We start from the raw sequence: 20,667 nt of genomic DNA, 5'->3' as shown, positions 1-20,667 counted from the left end.
TAGTTAAATGGGCCCCGGCTGGAGGAGGCCGGATTCGCGGAGGCTTAACCCTTGAATCCTAGCGTGAAAGGGACCACTGGTAACAGGAGAGCTGCTGGCACACCGAACTCCCTCATAGAGCCACACCAAACCAGACAGGCTTGTGTTGGTGGACATTGAAGAGCCGGTCAGTCAGCTCGAAGCCATCCTCACTGTGGAGCCCCATTCGACCCACCCCCTCCCTTCACGCGGCCCTCCCTGAGGCCGGGGCAGGCCGCGCCCCTCGCGTCACGCCGAGAGGCGGGCAGGGCCGGGCCGGGCCGCCTGGGCCGCGCCGGGAGCGGGAGGCGACGGTACGGAGCTGTGAGATGGTGGGGATCGCGGGAGGCTGCTGGTGTAAGAGCCGCGGAGCGGGGCCGGGCGGCCTGGAGGGGCGGCGGGGAGCTCCGGGCGGGCGGTGGGAGCTGGGCCGGGCGGTGCTGGGCGGAGCGCTGTGCGCTGCTCCGGTGCGGCATGTTCGGTGTGAGTGTGACCGTGTTAGTGCTGCTGGCCCCGGGCAGCGACCCTCATGGTGGTTCTTAAGCCCTCACGGTGGGCCGGGTCGGGTTTGCAGCCCTGGGTTGTGGTTCAACACGGGGCTGGAGCGCAGGGAAGGGTGACTGACCCCATCACTGCATCTGCGTGTCTCTGTATTGAACAGTGCGGGTGGGCAGCGAGCTCAGAGCCGCCCCAGGCTGAGGCAGACGGAGTATAGTGTACGATGCTGCTCTCATGGGCTGCACTGTGCCCTCGGAATTGTTTGTACGTTGTGGTTCAGAAAAGCACAGAGCGTGTCCCAGCGCTCAAAGGAAATAAGGGATTCCCTGCATAGTTGCTTGCAGGGAAGCAGCACGCCGTGTAAGGAAGCATAGTTACTGAGCTCTTTCAGGAATGCAGTAGTTACTGCAGCTAATAGGCTTTCCACCAAAGTACTCTATTTTGTTCTGAACACCTGAGCAAAGGAGTTCAAAATCACCGGTGGAGGTGATGGTTCCCATTCTTAGAGAAGTGCTAATGGATTCCCTGGTGCTAACGAGTTCTTTAGCTGTCGTTACCCTGATTTAAGCTTTACTCTGTTGTCAGCATGCCGTGCATCTACCTGGTTGCACAGTCGGCCTTCTTGGGTTGTGTTAAATGTGTGCAAGCCATGATGCTGAACAGCTAAATACATTGGTTCCTAGTGATCTGCACTAAAGACCACCTTATATCAGTCTTTTTTTGCTCTTTTTTTCCTTGATGCATCTGGAAGCACCTTTGATTGCACTGAGGTGAAAGCCTTTGTCAAACAATTTCCTTTATTCGGCCATTCAGTCTCCCTATATTCAGACTCGTGTTTTTCCAGGTCTCTGTGCAATACACACCTTCCCATCCTTTTTTATCTTGGCATAGCACTGCGTACATTGCAACTGATGTGAAGTATGAGCACTCAGAGCATTCAAGAAACACTTAGGTGTTGTACTAAGGGATGTGGTTTAGTGGGGAAATATCACTGGTAGGAGAATGGTTGGACTGGATATCTTGGAGGCCTTTCCCATAGTGATTCTATGACTGTGGTTCTGTACTCTGCTGGGTTTGGAGTTGTGGGTTTATGAGCTGCAGCTGTAATTCTAAGGTCAAGAAGCTTGCAAGTTTTGCTTGAATGAATGATGGAGCCCATCAACACTGAGTGGCTGAGTTCAGAGCTAAGGACATTCACATTGCAGCGGCTCCAGAATCCTTTTATCTTCAAAGCAGGAATTCACGGAAGCCCATTGAAGTCAGGTGTGCTGAATGGAGGCCCTTCAGCCAGCTTCTGTTAGATATTGAGGGAAACAGGGCTTTTAAAGTTCACACAGTATTTGCCTCTGAATGATGGAGCTGAACTGCTTTGCATTCAAAGCCGGCAGAACTGAACTCCAGGGAGAAGCTGGGTGTTGGTTACGTTAACATTCGCCCTATCCAAATGAAAAGATTAAAGAGCATTTTTCAGCGTTAGGGAAGGAATGCTCACTCTGCAGTCAGCTCCCACTCAGCTTCGAGATTATTGGAGGTAGGAAAATATCCGAAGTTGCAGTTTTGCATTTAGATTTTGCAGTCCCACTTCTTCCCCCCTGCTCCACTGAGGAATTTATCTGAGCCAATGATTTCCCAGCATCCATGGTAGCTGTCAGGTGAGGAAATGCAGATCCCAGATGATCACCAACAAACCCCAAAACCTGTTGTGATGCTTTTCAGCTTTGATCTGATGTGTTAATCTTCTGCCATGATAAATATCACCACTTGTTGCCCTCCTTTACTGGTGCTGGGATGCTTTGCTCACTTCACATCCTTCCTGTTACTTCTGCCCTGCTGTGACTTTGAGAGATGCCTTCAGATGTAGGGGCAGAAACCTGCTGAGCAGCAGTTAAGTAGTGTGATTGCAGCAAGCCCTGCCTCTATTGTAATCCTTAGCCTATGGATTTGAGGGCAGAAAAAAAAACCAAACATCAACATAATATGAAGTTTCTTGGCTTTGTACAGACTAGACCTATCTCTCTACAGGTGAGATTTCCCTCCCGAGCATCTCTCACTTCTCTTTCTCGGCAGGAAACTTTCTATCAGTGCACGTTTGTATGTGAGGAGGATGCAAATAGCTGCACGACTTAGGCTCTCTCTCTTTGGATCCTATAAATCAGTCTTTGCGTGTGCTTTACTGTCCTATTTATGAGCCTGCAGCTAATACTGAATCACATGGCAGACTACAACTTACAAACTGCTTGTTCCCTCAGCAGGATACAGACACAAATTAAAATGGAAAAGGGTTGAATTGCTTTATATTCCATTATATTACAGCAAGTGCTTCCTTTGTTTCTGCTGCGTTTAAGTTTTTGACTGACCCCTGTCTTGTTCCCTTACTTGGCATTATGGTATTATTCAGTCCTTTGTTCCAAACTCAGTATTTCTCAGTATTTTCCATGGTTTTGAGGCTGGAATTCTCAATATAAGCACTTTTGTGTTTCCTCTTGCAAAGACTGGGGTCTGTAGCATGAGAGTTGCCCTAGTCACTCTTACATACCATCTCTCCTGTGCCCAGGAGCAAGCAGTGCCATTATGTTGGAAGGGTGGGCAGGATGGAAGGTCAGGTTGGCTGAGCAGAGTTCTTCTTGTCTAGTTTAGGTGGAAGAAGGAAGTGTATTACCAGTGGAAGTGAGTTTGTGTGACATGAGAGGACTACAGAGATGTTGTTTGCCGTTGTAGGAAGAACATGTGTGTATGATAAGAGCTCAGTTAGAGTTGAAGCTGACCAGTACATTGGGGAAAAGCAAAAACTGTCTAGTGTACAGCAAGACAAAACCAGAATGCATTGGCTGATGGGTTGGGATCAAAGGGTTCTAGTTAATGGGACTGCATCAGGCTGGCAACCAGTCACTAGTGGGGTTCTGCTGGGCTCTGTTTTCAAAGCAGATTTCTTCAGTTATGTTCATAAAGTTCTTGAGGGCACGTTAAGTTTGTGGGTGATGTTAAACTGGGAAGAGTTTTGACTCTCTTGGAGATTGGGAGGCCTTGCATAGATATCTTGACAAGTCAGAGGGCAGTCCCCAACTGAAGTTTAAGAGCAAGTGCTGGATTCTGCACCAGGGTTGGTGTAACTATGTGCAGAGTTGGGCACAAGGGGCTGGAGAGCAGCTCCATGGAAAGGCAGCTAGAAATAGTGGTCTGTCAAAGCAAGCAGGCTGGAAACAGCCAGCAGTGAAGATGGCTGCTGTGGGAGGAAGGAGTTGCAGTGAGCAAGCTGTAGTGGCATCAGCACGGGTTTGCAGAAACCTCATACCCGATTCATCCACTTGCTGTAAGGGAGGGCTCTTTGTCTTAGAAAAAAGACCCCGCAGAACTTGAGCGAGATTCTTTAAACCTGGATCCGTTTGCCAGACCCAGGTCAGGAAGTGATTGCACAGAGCCAAACACCAGCAGGTATGACCAGGCTGTAACCTCTGACAAAGAGAAGGTGACCAACACCTCGTGTGCCATGGAGAGGGGAGGCTTCAGGTGACTCAGCTGCAGCCAAAGCATTGTGGCTCAGCTTCCATTGGTGTAGAGCTAAGTCTAACACCAATGAGCCATACTGCTGTTTTATAAGGATAAACACAAAAACGTGCCGTGTCATTAGCAGCTTTACAGATAGGGAACAGGTAACGATGTCTGCTTGGTGCCAGGAATTGAGCAGGCTGATTGCTAGCGTAGGACGTCACTGGTTATTGTCACTGGGCTTTAGCATCTGCCTGAGAAACGCTGCTGGATTTTATCACTGGTCTCTAGGAAGTGAATAATTAAGATAGAGCTGTAATTTGTTTAAGCACAAATTGTGTTCGTTGCCTTTGTTATCAGCCCAGTGATTTCTACTGTATTATGAGTACAGTCGCTGGGTCTGTTGGGGAGATTCTTAATGTCTTTGAGTATCTATTACAGAGAAATACTTTGTACTTGTTCTGAAACTAATGAACCAGGAAGAAGGGAGAACTGTGGGTTTGCTTTGGCCCTTTGGGATGTTCCATATTAGCTTAAGGCACGTACTGTTTTTCTGTGAGGATCTTGGTCTCAGTTCCTATATGCTGTAAGGCTTAAGGTGTTAGTTCTTCCTTGCAGTACTGTTAGGGGGAGGGAAAGGAACTCTCTTTCTGAAGCTGTCAAAGCAAAGAGTTATTTCTGACTTGCAAGTGAGGATAAAAAGGAGCACGTACTTCAGGTAGAGCTCATGTTTTTGACTCTGACAAAAGGACTGGAGTGGGGTATGGGAGCTGAGTACAGTTTCCATCAGCGTGAGCTGCTAAAGCTTCACAGCTGCCTCGAGATGTTACCAGCAGATATCCTCTGATGTAAGAGGTCCCAGAGACAGTGCAGATGGTTTGGAATGGAAAAGGTAGCAGTAACTATTCTTCTTTTTCCTATGGATGTCATAAAATAATAACCTGGCTACTTAACATTGTTGCTATAAGCATTCGCTGGCCTTTCTCAAAGCAGAATAACAGACGTGCTGGTTTGCCAGCATCAATAGCAGCTTCTCCCTGAGCTAAACATCCCCTTTTCTGAATCCCTGTGGTCTCCTGGGAGTTGGTCAGCCACTTCCTAACAGTCCACTTAGTCACTGTAGCAGCAAGTTCCTCTAACTGTTACCACTGGGACCAATCCCACCTGGCTTCTGTGTGTGTTTTGTCTAGCCATTTCTGGCATACAGGAGGGTGTAGATCATAAATTACCCCCAGATCCAGAAGTAGCAGAGTGTAAGGGGTTGGCTGTGCCATGACAGAGCAGGTATTGCTGCTGCTCAGCATATCCGTGACCCTGCAGCCTCGTGCCTTCTGCATCTCTGCCCTGCTCCTCAGGAAGCATGGAAGGGAGAATCTGGTTATCTTGCAGTCAGCATTACTGCCTTGACAGTAGCGATGGGAGTTGTTTTTTCACGCCTTGAGATGTGTGTGGTGCTTATCAGGGTGCTTGGGAGTAACTGTCTCCCTCTGCAGCCCCTGCTGTAAGCATCCCACCTCAAAGTTTTGGCTTTGCTGAGGATCTGTCGCCCTGATATGGCACAGCTGTGTAACCTTGACTCAGACTGCTGAGAGAGAGTCACGAGAAACTCTGCAGAGATAAGAAAGATTGAAATTACAGCCTGAGGTCCCTTATGTCGCTCGAGACTCAAGATGGAAAAGAAGAAAAATGGGGAGGTAGCAAATCCCAAAGGGAAGCGAAGGGGGAGGCTGTATGTGCTGATGTACGTAGGACAGAGTGCTCTGCCAGGGGCTGGGGTTGGTTGGAGCAGTGGTGGCACTGGTGGGACTGGGCTGATGGCAGACAGCAGCTGGGCCCAGGACCTTCTCTGTCGCCTGCTTGCCTGCCAGCAGTGACTCTTTGGGTGCCTTATCAGGAGTGGTGAGCACACAAATGCTTCTCCTAATAACTCATTACATCCCAGCTATCTTCTGTGTGCGTTAGCCAACAAATATTTGCTTTATACTTCTAAGTTCTCGCGTATCCTGCCTCTCTCTGCATCTGGCTGGAGTTGCATGAGTCAGTTGGGCTGGAAGCTCAGGGTGCATTTGCAGGGCCAGATCCTGCAGCATCTTACAGGCAGCAACGTGGGGGAAATGCTCAACCTTCCTTTGCCTTCACACGAAGCAAGGACAACAGCTGCTCCTTTGCACCCCCCTTCTGGGCCAGCTTGGGTCTCTGCAGCCTGTCCCCTCCTCGAGGCTCTTTCTTTGCAGTCTTGTGAGTATTACAGGCAACAGAGTTTCTCGGCTGTGTTCGGGAAGCAAATCTTTCAATGGCTTTTACTTCAGCAGAAAATTATTCCAGCTCTTTTTATTTCAAGGTTGTAAACACACACTGCGCGGTGCTTCCAGGTGCAGATGAGGATGGTTTGCCTGGTTTAGGTGATGGCAGGTAATTGCATGCAGGGGGAGGGGGGCAATGTAGTCAGGATGTTAAAACACAAAGTCATCAAATGGCTCCCATCTTCCTCCCCCTCCGGGTAAAGCTCCTTTGCGTCAAAACAGCCGGTCTAGCAGATCTGCAGCCAGAGCCCTCCCTCCTCCCTCAATGGGTTTCGTGGGGGCCAAGAAGCCTCTGATTAATTGTGACTGTAAAGCACTGAACTTTGGAGGGGAGATGAAAAACTCTTCAAAATGTTTGCCTCCCTGGCAGCCTCCATGTGGGTTGGTAATTGGGTTTATCTTGTGACATCATTAGGATCTCTGACATTTCCAGCTTAGAAACAATAACTCTCCTTATCCGTCGTCATGTTTTTCTAATTAAAGACAAAGCTTAGTAAATATTTTTTAAATGATTGAATTTCCCGAGTATGGAAAACACATGTTGGGAGTCGGGCACGCAGAGTGCGATGTGCCTTTTCCCATAGCATCCCTTTGAGCATAGGAGCTCAGATAGAGCTTTAGAGCTGTGGGTGACAGGTTTATCTGGGATGATTGACAAAGATTTATAAAGCGGGGGGGATTTACTTAGCTCTCATTGCCCTCCCCCCACCCCACCCCCCACTCCCGCCGACCCCAGTCTCGGAAATAGGAAATTGGGATCACATTAAACCCTAATTGGTTTGGCTCCAGTAATAGTTCGGGGGCTGCCAAATAGTTAATTTATTGTGTGAGAGTTTGGCCATGTGTTGAGAGGCAAATTTGCTTTAAGCAAGGGATCTTTGTAAACTGTGCCTCCATTCATGTGCCAGGTCCTGTTTACAAGGCGGGGAGGCAGGGAGCGGTGCAGACGGCAGGAGGCTGCTTTCCATGACAATCAGGGCATGGCAAAGGGGGGGGGAACCGAGCAACTGTGCTCTGACATCTCCAGCCCCCCCAGCTTCTTGTTCTTCCTTCCTTTCTCCTCTCCGACAAGCACTCAGAAATAGCTGCATAAAAGAGCTTAAAGTGGTTTTAGCTGGCCTGGACGATAGGCATTTGGAAACTGGCAGCTAGATAAAATGCAGGAGGCTCTCGGGAGAATAAATGCATCTGTGTTGAAGATAACAGCAGGCCTGGGCTGTCACCTCTGAGCGGGGCCAGGTGGGGAGTCCCCGGGGTGGTAAGATTGCTTTTCCTGTACAGCACCAGGAGGGGCTGGGGAAGCCCAGCATTGCTGGCCCTCTTTGTTCCAGCCCTGCTGGGCTGGTGGCTGCGTCACCGCCTGGCTCTGCTGCTGCAAGCTGCTTCTGTTGGACCCGCAGCATCTCCTGTCCTTGGCTCCCATGTGGCCTTCTGGAAGCTGGGCTCCATCGGGAGAGCTTGAAGTACTGGCAGTCCTTCTTTAGGCTGACCCTTCTTGCCTGAATGGGAGTAAATCAGATCAAAGAGGATGCTGCAGCCTGAGCTGTGGACTGTTGCTCCTAGCGTGGCTCTGGCTTTGTAGTGTGATTTGCAAGCAGCTGTGTGAGGAATAAATTCATGGCTGTAACGTTTTCTTTCGTTTCTTGCTGAGTTAAATAAGAAACTTGATGGCAGAGAGCTTCCAGCTCTGAGGCAACAAACTCGTTACTGCGGTGCTCAGCAGTGCCCTTTCAATGTAAGCTGCTGTTTCCATTGTGCGCTTGATACCTGAGGCTCAATATTGTGACCCTTTAATTTTCAGCTGCTAAAATGTGCCGTGCAAGTTGGCTAAAAGGGAAGAGCTCAAAGGGGAATTTGCAGTAGTTATGCTGTGGAAGCAGTGTGGTTCTTTGGATATTTCTTAAGTGCTGAGTGTTTAGGAGAAATTGATAGGTAGCAGCAGTGCACTCTTAGCAGTACTTCTCTGTCTGTAACTCTTGCTTCCTGGGATGTAATAAAATCCATTAAGTTCTATTTATGTTCCAAGGCCCAATATAGTAATAGTTTTATTTGGATAATTGTGGCTGTTCTGCTGATAATCAGAAGACTGCAAACTTCCAGCCTTGCTACAAAAGCCAGGCTGCCTATTTCAAGGGGTGCAGTGCTGGCACAGCTGAATGTCCGCCAGTTTCTCCAAGCGAGATGCCAGCTCACCAAAAGGAAACGGGATCAAACAGGGCCTCTATGGGATCCCCGCTGCCCACTCTACCACCTGCTCCTCGGACACCAGCTGTTGTGTCGGGGCTGTGCTGCCCAGGTCTGGCACTGAGGTGCTAGCAGGGTAAGGGCTTCTCTAAGTGCTTTATGGAGACAAATTGGACAGGTATTAAGCAAACAGCAGTTATTTGTTCTGGAGAATATCTTTTCATCCCGAGGTCTGAAAGCAGGTTAAACATTTATCAGGGAGCCACTCCCCACTTTCTCATCTTCTGCTTAGTTTGAAATGCAGCCATTTCTCGGCTCAACTGCTGTAATTACTTTGTAGTACATCGTACTTCCTCCACTTTTGGCAGGAAGTAACAAGGAATGCTGCACTCCACTGCAAGACAAAACAGAGATCAACAACTGGGATTTTCTCAAAGGGCAGGTCTGTCTTCCCTGCCATTAAACCCAAGTTGGATGGGAGCCTTATGCCCATTTCACTTTTGTGATGCAAGTGTGGCTGTTCCAGCACACAGCCCATGTTTATGTGATGATTTAAAGCAGCAAATTCTAGCCAGAAATTCTTTCCAGTTCTTTGCTTTCCTTCTGCTACTTGCTTCCATGTTCACACTACAGATGCCAGTGGATCACCTGCCCGTGGTGAGTAATGACATGAGCCGTGCTTGGCATTGGGCTGAGAAACTGGCACCTTCATGAAGGTTCTTCCAGAGATGTGATCCTGCTCTCAGGTAAGGAAGTGCTGAAAAACCCCAAAGCCTAATTTGGGATTACTTGTGTCAGCTTAAATACCCACTTCCTCTATGAGCACGGGCACCTGCTGGAGGATATTTTGGTGCTTCTGCCATGGCTGGCTGTTCATACAGACTAATTCTTAGAGAAAGGTAGCAATCCTGACTGTGGTTTCCAGGAGAAAAAAGAACATGGCAGATTGGCAGCAACCATGAAGGAGATTTGTTTAGCAGATACAGGGGGGCATTCCCAGGACCACTGCAAAGAGGCAGCAGTTCCATGCTGTGGAGTAGAGGAGAGATCTCTCACTTTATGCCAAGTGTGGTGGCTGTTTAAAGGCCCTGTCACCTCCAGCTACATTCAGAGGAGGGAAATACCCTTGTTCACACTTGCCTTCCTTTCCTCTGTTCTTTGTTTCTTCAGCCAGGCTAGTCCTCAGCTCTACACATGTACTGGGAAAGGAGGGTTTAGAGACACCGGCATGCAGCAGGACATGGTTTGTTGTTCTCATCACTTGACAGGACCAATTTTCCAAGTCTGCCTCTGTCCACTTTCAGATCTTATTTGAGGATGAACACAAGACTGTAAAAAGTTTCCCAGCTTCATGCTTGAAATGCTGTTTGTGTTTTGGTTCTCTTTGGGAGCTCTCGGTACATTTGTGTTTCCAGCAGCTTAGTCTGGCTGAAAGTGAGACAGGGTCCAATGTCATCCTGTCAGTTTAATCTCCTGGCTTTCCATGCCAGCTTTCTTGCTAACCCAGGGCTCATTCAAACATTTTAAATATTTATTTGACAAAGGTTTGTGATCACAGCGTTGAGCTCTGCTCTTTGGTTTGCGTTTGTGGATTCTGCATTGCCAATATGAGAAGCAGAGGCACTAAAGGAGTGGATAACAGTTGTGATACAGCCCAGCTCTGGAGCTGAAAAGATACAGAGGATGCTTATGAGGTGCAGTACCCTCTCCTTAACAGGTTCTGCTGGTATTGAAGGACCAGCCTGGATGCTGTCCCAGGAGGGCAGTTCATGTGGCAGAGACAAAACCTACATACAGGACAAGGCTGGGAGTCCTGTGTGAGCAGGAGAGGAGTGAGATGGGGAGGACCCAATGTCTCAGTTCAGCTTCTGCCCATATAGGAGCAGCAGCTACAACACCCTGTGCTGCCTTCCCTGCCCCTGCGTAGAGCAGCACCTGCATTGCCTTGTGCTGGTTGTATGCTGGGGTGCTCTTTGAATCAAAGACATTCACAGGCATATCTCCTTCCTTTTTCACCTTGCGTGCATTTAGCTTATTGAACAAACTTTCCTTTGTAGTACTGCTTTTTGAAAGGGGAAAAAGAACTACTTTATTCTAACGCATCTTTTTGTGTGTGAGCGGGTACACGAATATCACAACATGGGTAGTTTGTACAAGTTTGCCTGCTCTCAGTTCTATTTAGATGTTAAATCTTCAGCCACTGCAGCTGCCGTTTCATCAGATTTTATTTTCCATTCAGTAATTACAGCAGTTTCCCTTGAGCCCCATACCTCTAATTAAGAGAGTTAAGTTAGCTATAAAGTTATGGGAATAAAATTAGTTCTGTTTTTATGGCAAAACATGCTTGCAAAAACAAGGCTTGTGGGCTTCATCGCTGCTCCTGCATGCTGTCCATCTCACATCCCTGCCTCTCCTCCATCCTTGCCCAGTGCTGTTGACATCACACAGGCACCAGCTGCACTGGGCTGAGGGCTGTAGCCCTGGGAGCCAAGGCTGCAGAGCTGGGTGCAGGCAGCATGGGTGGGGGGGGGGGGTTACAGCACACTGCAAGGAGCTGAAGGCCAGGACAAATTCTGGCTCTGTAGAGAGCCCTAAAGGTGTGTGATGGCCAACTCTCTGCTGACTGCTCCTCCAGCATGGGATGGAGCTGGAGATCAGGGTGAGGGCACTGTAAAGCACAGCTCTGCCATGGAGAGTTGCTGCTCTGTGAATGGAGATGCACCTATCTGCACCTGTTTTATAACACCAAGGCAAAATATTCCAGGCATCTGAATAGTTTATATCCCAGCAAACATATCCTGGCAGCGAGAGCAGGAGTTTCCATCTCATTGAGCTGCTGGCAAAGCCCTGGTAATTCCAGTCACTGATACGGCGTGAGGATGATCCCCACATGGTGGTTGTGTCAGGTCACAGCGTTGCTGCTTTTCCTCAGCGCTGTGTATGTGTTTACACTTGGAAGGGTGAAACAAAGTGCTGCAATGTCCCTTCTGTGCTGCAGGACCGAGGTACTGCGAGGTGAGAGAACAAGTAAGTGACTGAGGGCTATTGTACAGTGAGCAGAAAGTGGCTTTTTGCACCTAGGTTGTAATGAATTGTTTTCAAACATTGTTGTATTTTTCTTAATGCAAATCCTGGCACTGGGTTCTCAGTTTCACAGAGTCTGACTAATAGCAGAAGTGAGGATCACGCTGTGCTGCCTCGGCACCAAAGCAGCTGCAGGTTTCACTCTGTCTCCAGGCCTGTTAGTGGCACATGGAGGGGCTGTGCCCTGCAAGGTGGAGCTGGATGGGATGGCCATGTGCTGGGCCTCCTTCAAGCTGCACATTGTGGCAGAGGCAGCACACAGATATCCATAGGCATGGGAAACTCGCCTTCAGCATTGTTACAGATTTTATGGTGTCTTGCATACAAGAAAGGGAAGCCTGCTCTGCCTGCCTTGTATTGCGTTACAGGGCTTATGCAGGCACATGCAATTTTCATTTTAGAGGTCCATCATCCATTTCCAGAGAGAAAGGAATGTTTTTAGTGGGGCTCTTATAAAATTTGTATGCTTCATCAAAGGTCCCATTGTTCCCTCCTTAAAACAGGATTATCCCTCTGGGGTTAGACATTCTGCATGGGTCAAGCAAGCGGCAGCACTTTGTTTTCACAGCCAGCTTCTGGCCATGGGGCTGTGCTGGGACACGGGCAAGGAGGAACAGCAACACAGAGCAGAGCTCACCGTGGGACTGGCAGAAGGGTGGGAGTGAAGTGCAGGCTGGGCAGTGCTGCCATGGGGTATGGCACGAGCCAAGACCCATAGCAGCAAGCTGCAGCAGGGCCATTCTGCTGCTCGGCTCTGTGTCCTACTGGCTGTGCTGGGCAAGCAGTCTGCATCCTAATAACCTTGCTAGGTGCAAAAATCAGCACACAGGTGGTCTGGGCTGTGTAGGGGCAGCATATTGTGCCGAGCACTGACATGGCTACAAGCCGGGTAGGAACTGCTGTAACCCTGAGCTGCAGCAGGACCAGGTGTTTGCCTTTAGCTGCAGCTGCTCCATCTGCGGGAACAGGTGGAGTTGTTGGGGATAGTGAGCAAAACACAGCTGGGAAAAGTTAAGAAAAGAGGAATGATGTGCTGCCTCACCTGGGCAGAGCAGCCTGGAGGCAAAGTGCCTGCAGTACACACAGCGTGGTGACAGTGTGGGCTCCAGGTGGATTAATGAAATGAAGAGGAAGTAAAGTGTGTATTCCTGAACTGTTGTTTCTTTTTCTGGGCAGCAACGCAGCCAAATCAAATCAACCATTGCAGTAATGTGTGCCTTTGCATCTAACCTTGCTTCATAGAAACCTTCCTGGTGAGCGTCTCTTTTTCATCTCTTACTCCCAGTTTTTATTGCTGTTGTTTTAAGTTAGGAGGTGTCTTTTCCCTGAGGCTTGTTGTTTATTTTTAATTTGTGCTGTACAATATGAAGATTTTGACTGTTCCAGTTTCACACTGAGTGTGGCCCAGTTCTGGAGATAACTCTCAGTGTCTTCCCTGTGTGAGTTAACAGACTGTAACCCTGGGCCATGCACCTCTGCCTCCTTTGCTTTCAAAGCAGCTCTCAACTTCTCCTGTGAGGCTGTTGAGAACTCCTCTCTTTGAACTGGTTGAAGCGTTTCTTATTGCTAGCGTGGTGGGGCAGGCATCATGCAGGCAGCAGAGCTCTGGGGATGGGAGAACAGGCGTTGTTAACTCTGTGTGCCAGTCTCCTCTCCATCGCTCTCATCCAGCTGGGAATCCTGTTAGTGATGTGGAGCAGGAGCGTGGCTGTCTGCATGAGGTGGGGTGGACACGGTGTTTTTGATGATGCAACATAAACTGTGATAAGCTGTGCAACAGGGCCTACGTAAACATGCAGTGATGTGAATGTGACTTTTTGGCATCCTGGTGGTACATGGGCTGCTTGGGGTCTCCCTGCTTTGTGCCTTGCTTCTCTAAGAGGGCTGTGGTCCTTTAGTATCAGTAAGGAAGGGGAGAGCGTAACAAGGGGCAGGAGGAGAAAGCTTCCTGCTAATTTGTGAATATAGGCTTTCACCCTATTTTCTTCAAAGCATGGACTTAAGATGCTAAAAAACTTTCTGGTTACAGTGTCTCACTGTGTATTTTCTACTGAATTACTGTTTTCCTTCTGGTCTTGGCTTTCCCATAGCTGTATCTTTGGGGCTGGGTGTTTTGGACAGGCAGAGCTCTATGCAGCGCTAGGCTGGGGGCTCCCACATGAGCAGAGCTTTCACCACAGGATTACAGAGGACAGGAATGCTGGATGTTTTTTTCCTGTAAACTCGTAAACATGAACTTCCTGCTGCCGTGAACTGTGAGTCTGCATGTAGGCTTCGCTTGTGACAAAAACCAAGGGAACGTAACTTCCAAGTCCTCATTCTCACTCACTTCCTGGACCTCCTGGGGCTGTGCACCAACCTCCCGCAGGCAGCAGAGGCAAATCAAGGATCCCGTGGGTGGCTCTGTGCCTCTGCAAATCAGCTTTGTTTTATTTTTCCTTCCTGCAGGCACCCAAATATGGATGCAATCCTAATAGAAGCCACTTGGAGAGTCTCGAAACCTTAATGACTCTAGAATGGTGTTTCCTCACTTGTTTTCTTGTTTCATTTCTCCTACCACAGAGCTGATCTTTGGTGGCAGGTAGTTAACCCTCCCACATCCAAAGGGGATGTTTCTGGGTGTTGCACTAGCAGCTGTTTGGCTTTGCATGTTGCCACTGGTGTTGCTTAGCCCTGCTTTTGCTCCTGCCTGCACGGGAAATCCAATGAGGGAGCATAAAGCTGACGGTTTTCACCTTCTGCACTTAATATCTTGCTCTTCTGCATTTTGTGCACCTCTCGGTTCCAAGGCCAGTAGCAGTGCATTGTACAGCTCCCCGTGCATCTTGGTTTTTGCTTGGTGCATCACTGGGCTGCTGCAGTTGGATGCAGGCACTGTGCAGCACTGCTGGGGCATGTGTGTGCCAGGGAGATGGTGAAGGCAGGCTGTGGAGCAGAAATAAGGCGAAAAAGGAGACTGAAAGCATGGAGTGAGAAGGGGATCTGGAAAGGAAGGAGGAATGGCTACAGGACATGAAAATGTGAATAGAAAAAATGGAAGCAAGGCGCATGCAACGGGATGGAAGGTAAGGAGGAGGATCTGGATGCAGGCTGAGCTCTGTTAATGAGCCTCCTGTTCATTAATATTTCTTCACACTGCAGCACCAGGCTGTGGTTGTGATCCAGCCGCTCTCCTCCTGCTTCCTCTGGCTGCAGCCCCCTGCCTGAGGCCTCTGCACAGCCCTCCCATGGGCAGCACTCAGCAGTGGGCAGGAGGGCAGCGCTGCACTATCCTGCTCAGATCGCTCCCAGCTGTGCCCACATCAGCCTGCGTGGAGCCAGCAGAGGAAACTCAGATACCAGCCAGGCGTGGATTGCTGCACTGGGGCTGGCTTTTGTGTTCCCCCCCCTCCCCAGTCCACCCTTGTGGGCCAGCTGACAGCTGAAGAGGAGCTGACAAGTACAGGCGTTGGGAAGGAACATGCTGAAGGAAGAAAAAAAATCTACAAACCAGAAGGGAAGTTGCCGTTTAAACCGTGTGGTTTGGGTTGTTTGGTGGGGCTGGAAGGGAGGGAGCCCCACTCAGCACTAACCCTGCAGACCAGCAGAGCTCTGGCAGCAGCTGGAGAGCACGGCCTGAAGCCCTCAACCAGGGGCTTTGATGGGATAAAGGGGTGAAACAGAGTGGAGGACTTGTTTGTAAGCCTTGTGGGCATGGAGAGGTGCTACCACAGGTCCCATCAAGGCAGCACAAGGAGCAAGTGTGCCATGTGCAGCTACTGTGCAGGGCAGTGCCTGCAGCTGCACTGACCGTGGGGTGCAGGGAAGGGAAATGCATGGTGGAGAGGGAAAGGTTGTGTGAAAGTGGTGTGAAACCAAGAAAGAAAAGCAGCTCCTGAGTGAGAACACTGTCCTGGAGGGGGAAAGCTGATGGGAGGAGGGCAGGAAGAGCCAGTGCTTAATGGCCCTACCATGGGGGGGCTTGGGGTCTGCTGCCCTTGTGTTATCAGTCATAGTTTTGATTGTAAATGCTGCCCTTCCTGGGATGAGAGCAAAAAACACACACTGAGGGCTTGCAGACCCTCCTGCTGGTCCCAGGACAGGCTGGCTGCTGGTCCCTGCGTGGCTGCCCAGCAGCAACTGTCCCCAAAGCTGCCCTTGGAGGGGTTGTGTATGTGCCTTGTGACAACCCTCAGCCACCCAACAGGGCTGTTATTGATTTCATACCTTCTGACCTTGCTCTTTGGAAAACATTGTCAAGCTGCAAAGCTGTTGAACTAGACTTAATCTACGGGATTTTTTTACTCTATTCAGCTGGGCTTACTCAGTTTTTCCATATTTCCATGTTTGGTTTTAATACCCGTGACAACTATGGACGGTCTCCCCCATTATTTTGGATGGACGTGGATGTGCTCAGAGGAGCAAAGCTGCTTTTGCCTGAGTCCTTATCCCTTCCTCCTCCTGCCGTCAGTCAGCAGCCGTAGGTGATGCTGCAGGAACTCTTACACATTGGTGAGGTGATATGATTAGCTTTACTTGACTAATTAAGCTTGTTAACATGATCTGCCACCTGCTAACTTGATGAAGGTATTGAAAAGAAGATATTTGTTAAATGTGATAAATTTGGGAGGGGTGCAGCCTCTGAGGAAGGCACAAAGGTGCTGATGAGACATCAGACTTGCTGCCAAACCCAGGCCTGGGGGCGGAGGAGGAGATTCCCGATTGGTTTCCATTGGATTCCAGTTAACATGAATTTACAGTTTCCATTCAGCTTGATGGATGGCTTTGGCCACCTCTGTGTGCTTGGATTTATTTTCTGTGCAGTGGAAAGTGGTCAGCCCAGAATGGCAGAGGTTTCCTGGGCTGCCATGAGCGCATGCTGAGCTTCTTCCCAAGGTAAGAGCACGGTGGGCAGAAAGCAGAGCATCAGTGGTCCCAAAATACAGTGGCATGGAAGGGAAGTCACAGGGAGTTCACATCCCTTGTGCTCTGCAGGAACAGGCTGTGATAGGCATGCAAATTCCACTGCAAACTGGAAAAATTCTTCAGATTTCCCCACTTTCCTCAGAAACCACATTGAGCAGCAGGTATCAATAGCTCCCACTGTTCAAACTTTGTTTGCATCGTTCTTTCCATGGAACATTGCCGTGAGAAGAAAGCAGCAGCACATTGACGTGGTGAGTCGGGGAAAGCAATTTCCCTGCTGCTCCTGCTGGCTGGACTCGCTCTTTCCATTGTGCTGTCCATGGGTAGAAGGGTCTGGGTTATGGAAGCTGGTGTGATGTGCATTCCAGGGGCTGGCTGCCTGCTGTGGGTTACACAGATAAGCTGCTCGAGGGCAGTAGGTGCTGTGGCTCAGGGCCTCAAAACAGTGCTCATCTTGCCTTGCTCCCATTGGGACTAGTGCTGGATGGAAGCTTGGTACAGTGCGTGCTTGCCATGGCACCAAGTTCACCCATCTCTAATTAATGTGACTTGAAGACCAGTGCAACTGGGCACAGCTGTCTGCATTGTCTGTACCCTGGCAGAGCAGACAGGAGCAATGTGGTCCCAGTGCTTGGCAGCTGTGGGGATGTTGGATTTGTGTACCAGCCAGGCTCTGGCAAGGCAAAGAGTGCATGGATTGTCATGTTTATAAACAAATCCTTGTAGCCGTGCTTGGAGTACTGGAAGTGACCTGAGATTTTGAAACTTCAGGCTACTTTAGGTTGTAAAAATAGGGATTCATTTGGACGTGTGGTAGCAAGCAGTAATTCCGACCCAGATATCATCACACTTTTGTTAAGTCCAGTGTCTACATTGAGGTGCTTGCATTAAAATAAGGTTAAAGAAAGGGGGTTGGGGGTGCCTGTTAACCTGCCCCATTTAGCCCCTCTGGCCCAGCTGAGCTGGAGGGCTTTGGTGACACCATGGGTCTGTGGGGCCACTGAGCTGCAGGGGTACGGGAGGATGGCAGCAGTGTGAGGGTGCAAGGGGCAGGACATGGAGAGGCCCTAACAAGAGGTGTTCATGTGGGAGCAAGTAAATACCCACCACCTGTGCACTAACAGAGTGCAGGGTTCAGCTCGTGTCATTTCTGGATTTGGAAAATGAGAATCCCTTGGATTTGGACAGTGGCAGCTCTTGGTTCAGTGCTGTCCTGGTGAGGTACATAGGAAGCTGGCTGGTGAAGGAAGAGCTAGAACTGCCTGCAAACGCTTCACAAGGATGATATTGTAACCTGAACCTGCTGCACTGAGTTCCTCCTGAGCGCTTCACATCCACCTGTGTGCTCCAATGCCCAGACTGCAGAGCGGGATATTGTCTGCAAGCAAAATTCCAACACCAGTTCTGCTCCTCGGGTGGGATGTGGGCAGCTGTGCTGCTGTCAGTGGGGAGGGGGCTGTGTGTGTGTGTGGCAGAGCCACCAGCACTGCATTAGGGCACAGCATAGTCCTGCAATGGGATGTCCAGCAGCTTTCCCATACACGCCTGCAGCCCTTGTGTGTTTCAGTCCACCTATAAACCATTCAGGATTTACATTTTGCTTTAACACTTCCTCTTCGATCCCGGCTAATACGTTACACATTTAATTGCTCTTCCTTTGAATTTCCCAGCCCTCATTTGGGTAACCCTTGCAACATCGGTCTCTCGTTATCTCACTGCTGCCCCTAATTGCTCCCACATGCCGCCTCGCAGACTCCACGGCGGGGGCTCACGGGGGAGCGCAACGAGCCATCAGGAGCCAATTGATTGGTGACTTTATCCACCGGCTCTAAAAGAGGCGCAGGCTCCTCCCGGGCCGTGATTTACAAGCAGGGGCTCAGCGTTGCATACGGAGGAGCGGGTGTCCCTCGGACCCGAGCCACGTCCCGTGCGGGGCGGTGCTGGCAGCTGGCGAGGCGCCCGGCGGAGCGGAGCGGTGCGGGCAGGAGCGGGCGCTGCGAGGTGGGAGCCGGGCGGCTCGGCGGGACCTCCCCATCTGGGAACCATCTGTGTTTCCCTGGAACCGGACAGGCGGCTCCAGGCAGTGAGAAATCGCAGATGTGAGGGACCTGACACATGTCCAGCTAATGAAAGGAGAAGGAAGGCTGGGCTCAGCCTGCGCTCCCAGATTAAGAGCGGTGGAGGAAGAGCCGTTTTTTATTTATATTGCAGCAAAACGAGGTGTATTCAACAGCAGCTGGATCGCACTAAGCTCACCGCATAGGGTAAGCCGGCTGCTTCGGAAGGAACTAGGGGGGCTCGTGCTGCTGGGGAGCCTGTGGGGCACCCCCAGCCTGTGTACAGGCAGCAGGAAGGGGGAGAAACTTCCATGGGCGCGGGAATCCTGCAGCTGAAATAACATGGAGCCAGGGCAGAGCTGCAGGGGGGCTCGCTCTGTGCTGCCGTGGAGTGATTTCAGCTTGATTTGGTTTGATTTTTATTGCCTTTTTCCTCTTTCCTTGTATTTCTCCTCAGCACAGGGCTGTGGGGTTGGTGTTTTCAGGAGGAGATGCAGAGCTGGGGAGGTTTTTTGTGTGCTTTAGCAAAATGCGTTTTTTTTTCCTTGCTGTGCCTCGTCTCGCTCTGGTTTGTGCATGCAAATATTGAAGCTGGGGGGAAACCTGCAGAGGCAGATTTGTTCCGTCAGCCCCCAGCCCTCACTCCCCTGCGCTTTCTCCTTCCTCTGCATTGTGGCAGAACGCTCCTTTTTGTCTCCTCGCGCAGCAGCCGATGCTCCCGGCATGTAAATCTGCGGATCGATGTGGCACAGGAGCGCACCTCCCTGCCCTGACGCTTCCACTGCCGGGGCTGCAGCTGCTGCATCTCGGCTCCTGCTTCACTCCGTTGCAATGTGACATCTTCCAAACCTGCCTTTTCCCCTTGGTTTTGGGAAGGCTGGGCAGTTGTAGACTCTCCTGTGCAGCAGCCAGCTGGGAGCACCCCTCCAAGGCACTCTGTGTTCCCTCACTAAGGGTTGCTTTCTCTTGGAGTTTGCAGAGGGCTGGGATGTACTTTTGTTGTTGGTGGTTTTTAATACAATTCTCAGTCTGCTCAGTGTCCCCAGGAGAGCAGTGGCTGCATGAGCTGAATGCTTCACAGCAGCACAAAGGAGGAAATAGGAGCAGAAAAGCTCCGACATGGCTGTGCAGTGCCCAGGGGCAGCACCCTGTGCTCCTGGCCAGCAGCCTTGGGGCTTTGCCCAGCATGTGAGCACTGCTGGCTGCAGGGGCAGCTGCTCCGGGGACTCGGGAGCAGGCAGAAGTTTTGTTAACATCGGGGCAGTGCAATTGGGCCATTGAGCAACCTGAAGCTTTGGGCTCTTGCACAAGTCCTGGGGAAAACTTTCCCACTGTGGGTTCTGGAGAAGGAAAAACGAAGGGAAGGATTTGGGGTGTGTGAGGAGCTGAGCGTGGTGATTGGGATGGGGGTGGCTTGGAGCTTGGTGGCTGGTTGTAGTACTTGTGTAGGGGTGAGGTGGCAGCTCTGAGTGCAGAGCACAGCTCTGAAAACTCTGGTTTTCAGTTAGAAATGGAAATAGTGTTCTGATTTTTGAGGGCTATTGAGGCTTCATCACAACAGTTGTAAGTCCCCCACCAGGTGCCTGGAGCTGTCCCAGTTCTACCAGCCAGCAAACACTGCTGCCCAGGGACCCTGGGTGGGAAGCTGGGTGATGAGGACAAAGCAGAGTTGGGTGAAGAATGACTGCAGGAGAGCACAGTGAGCAGAGGGTCTGAGGGGTCTGCAGGGATGGGGGAGTTGCTAAAAGCAAGGAGAATAAATTGTTAATCTGAGAAGCGTGTTATGCAGAGACTGCCCAAGGGAAAAGAGCAGGAACTCAGTTCAGTACGAGGGCCACAGTGGTGCTGTTGTGTGGGGTCCAGCATCCCGTGATCTCTGCAGGCTGCCCTGTTTGGGTAGATGGGGGTTTGTGAAGCTAACAGAGCCAAAGCCCCTTTGGGATGGGGCAACTAGGGGCCCTCTGCTTTGTTCGGCTCTGTTTCTTCAGGGTTTGGAGGAGAAAGAACCAAGATCTGTGTGTGTGTGTGATGTTTATAGGATGTCTGGGTAGCTGGATGGAGTCATTTGAGGTCTCGTGTGTAAGAGGTTTAAAGCAGCATTGACTGGTGTCTAACATCCGAACTTGAGCTGG

General features: G+C 50.3%; 1 protein-coding gene across 6 annotated transcripts in view; it reads left to right on the top strand.

The window, feature by feature from the left end:
- The first annotated feature begins 239 nt into the window (after positions 1–239).
- The window catches only part of CBFA2T2 (CBFA2/RUNX1 partner transcriptional co-repressor 2), a 39,205-nt gene continuing 18,777 nt past the window's right edge, over positions 240–20,667 (top strand). The window contains exon 1 of one of the 6 annotated variants that reach the window (XM_015881377.2): positions 240–332. Coding sequence is in view for 3 of the 6 variants with exons in the window: in XM_032448562.1 (XP_032304453.1) it covers positions 348–375 (28 nt within the window). In the remaining 3 variants the exon portion in view is untranslated. Of the gene's footprint in view, positions 376–9,055; positions 9,236–14,054; positions 14,639–17,947; positions 18,743–20,667 lie in introns of those variants that run through there. The other 5 variants (XM_032448562.1, XM_015881375.2, XM_015881380.2 and 2 more) reach the window with 5 other exon arrangements.

The sequence above is a fragment of the Coturnix japonica genome, chromosome 20 (genome assembly GCF_001577835.2).
Source record: "Coturnix japonica isolate 7356 chromosome 20, Coturnix japonica 2.1, whole genome shotgun sequence".
In the NCBI taxonomy this organism is placed as follows: domain Eukaryota; kingdom Metazoa; phylum Chordata; class Aves; order Galliformes; family Phasianidae; genus Coturnix; species Coturnix japonica.
The sequence above is the reverse complement of the archived record's forward strand: the minus strand, read 5'-3'. Positions and strand labels throughout refer to the sequence as shown.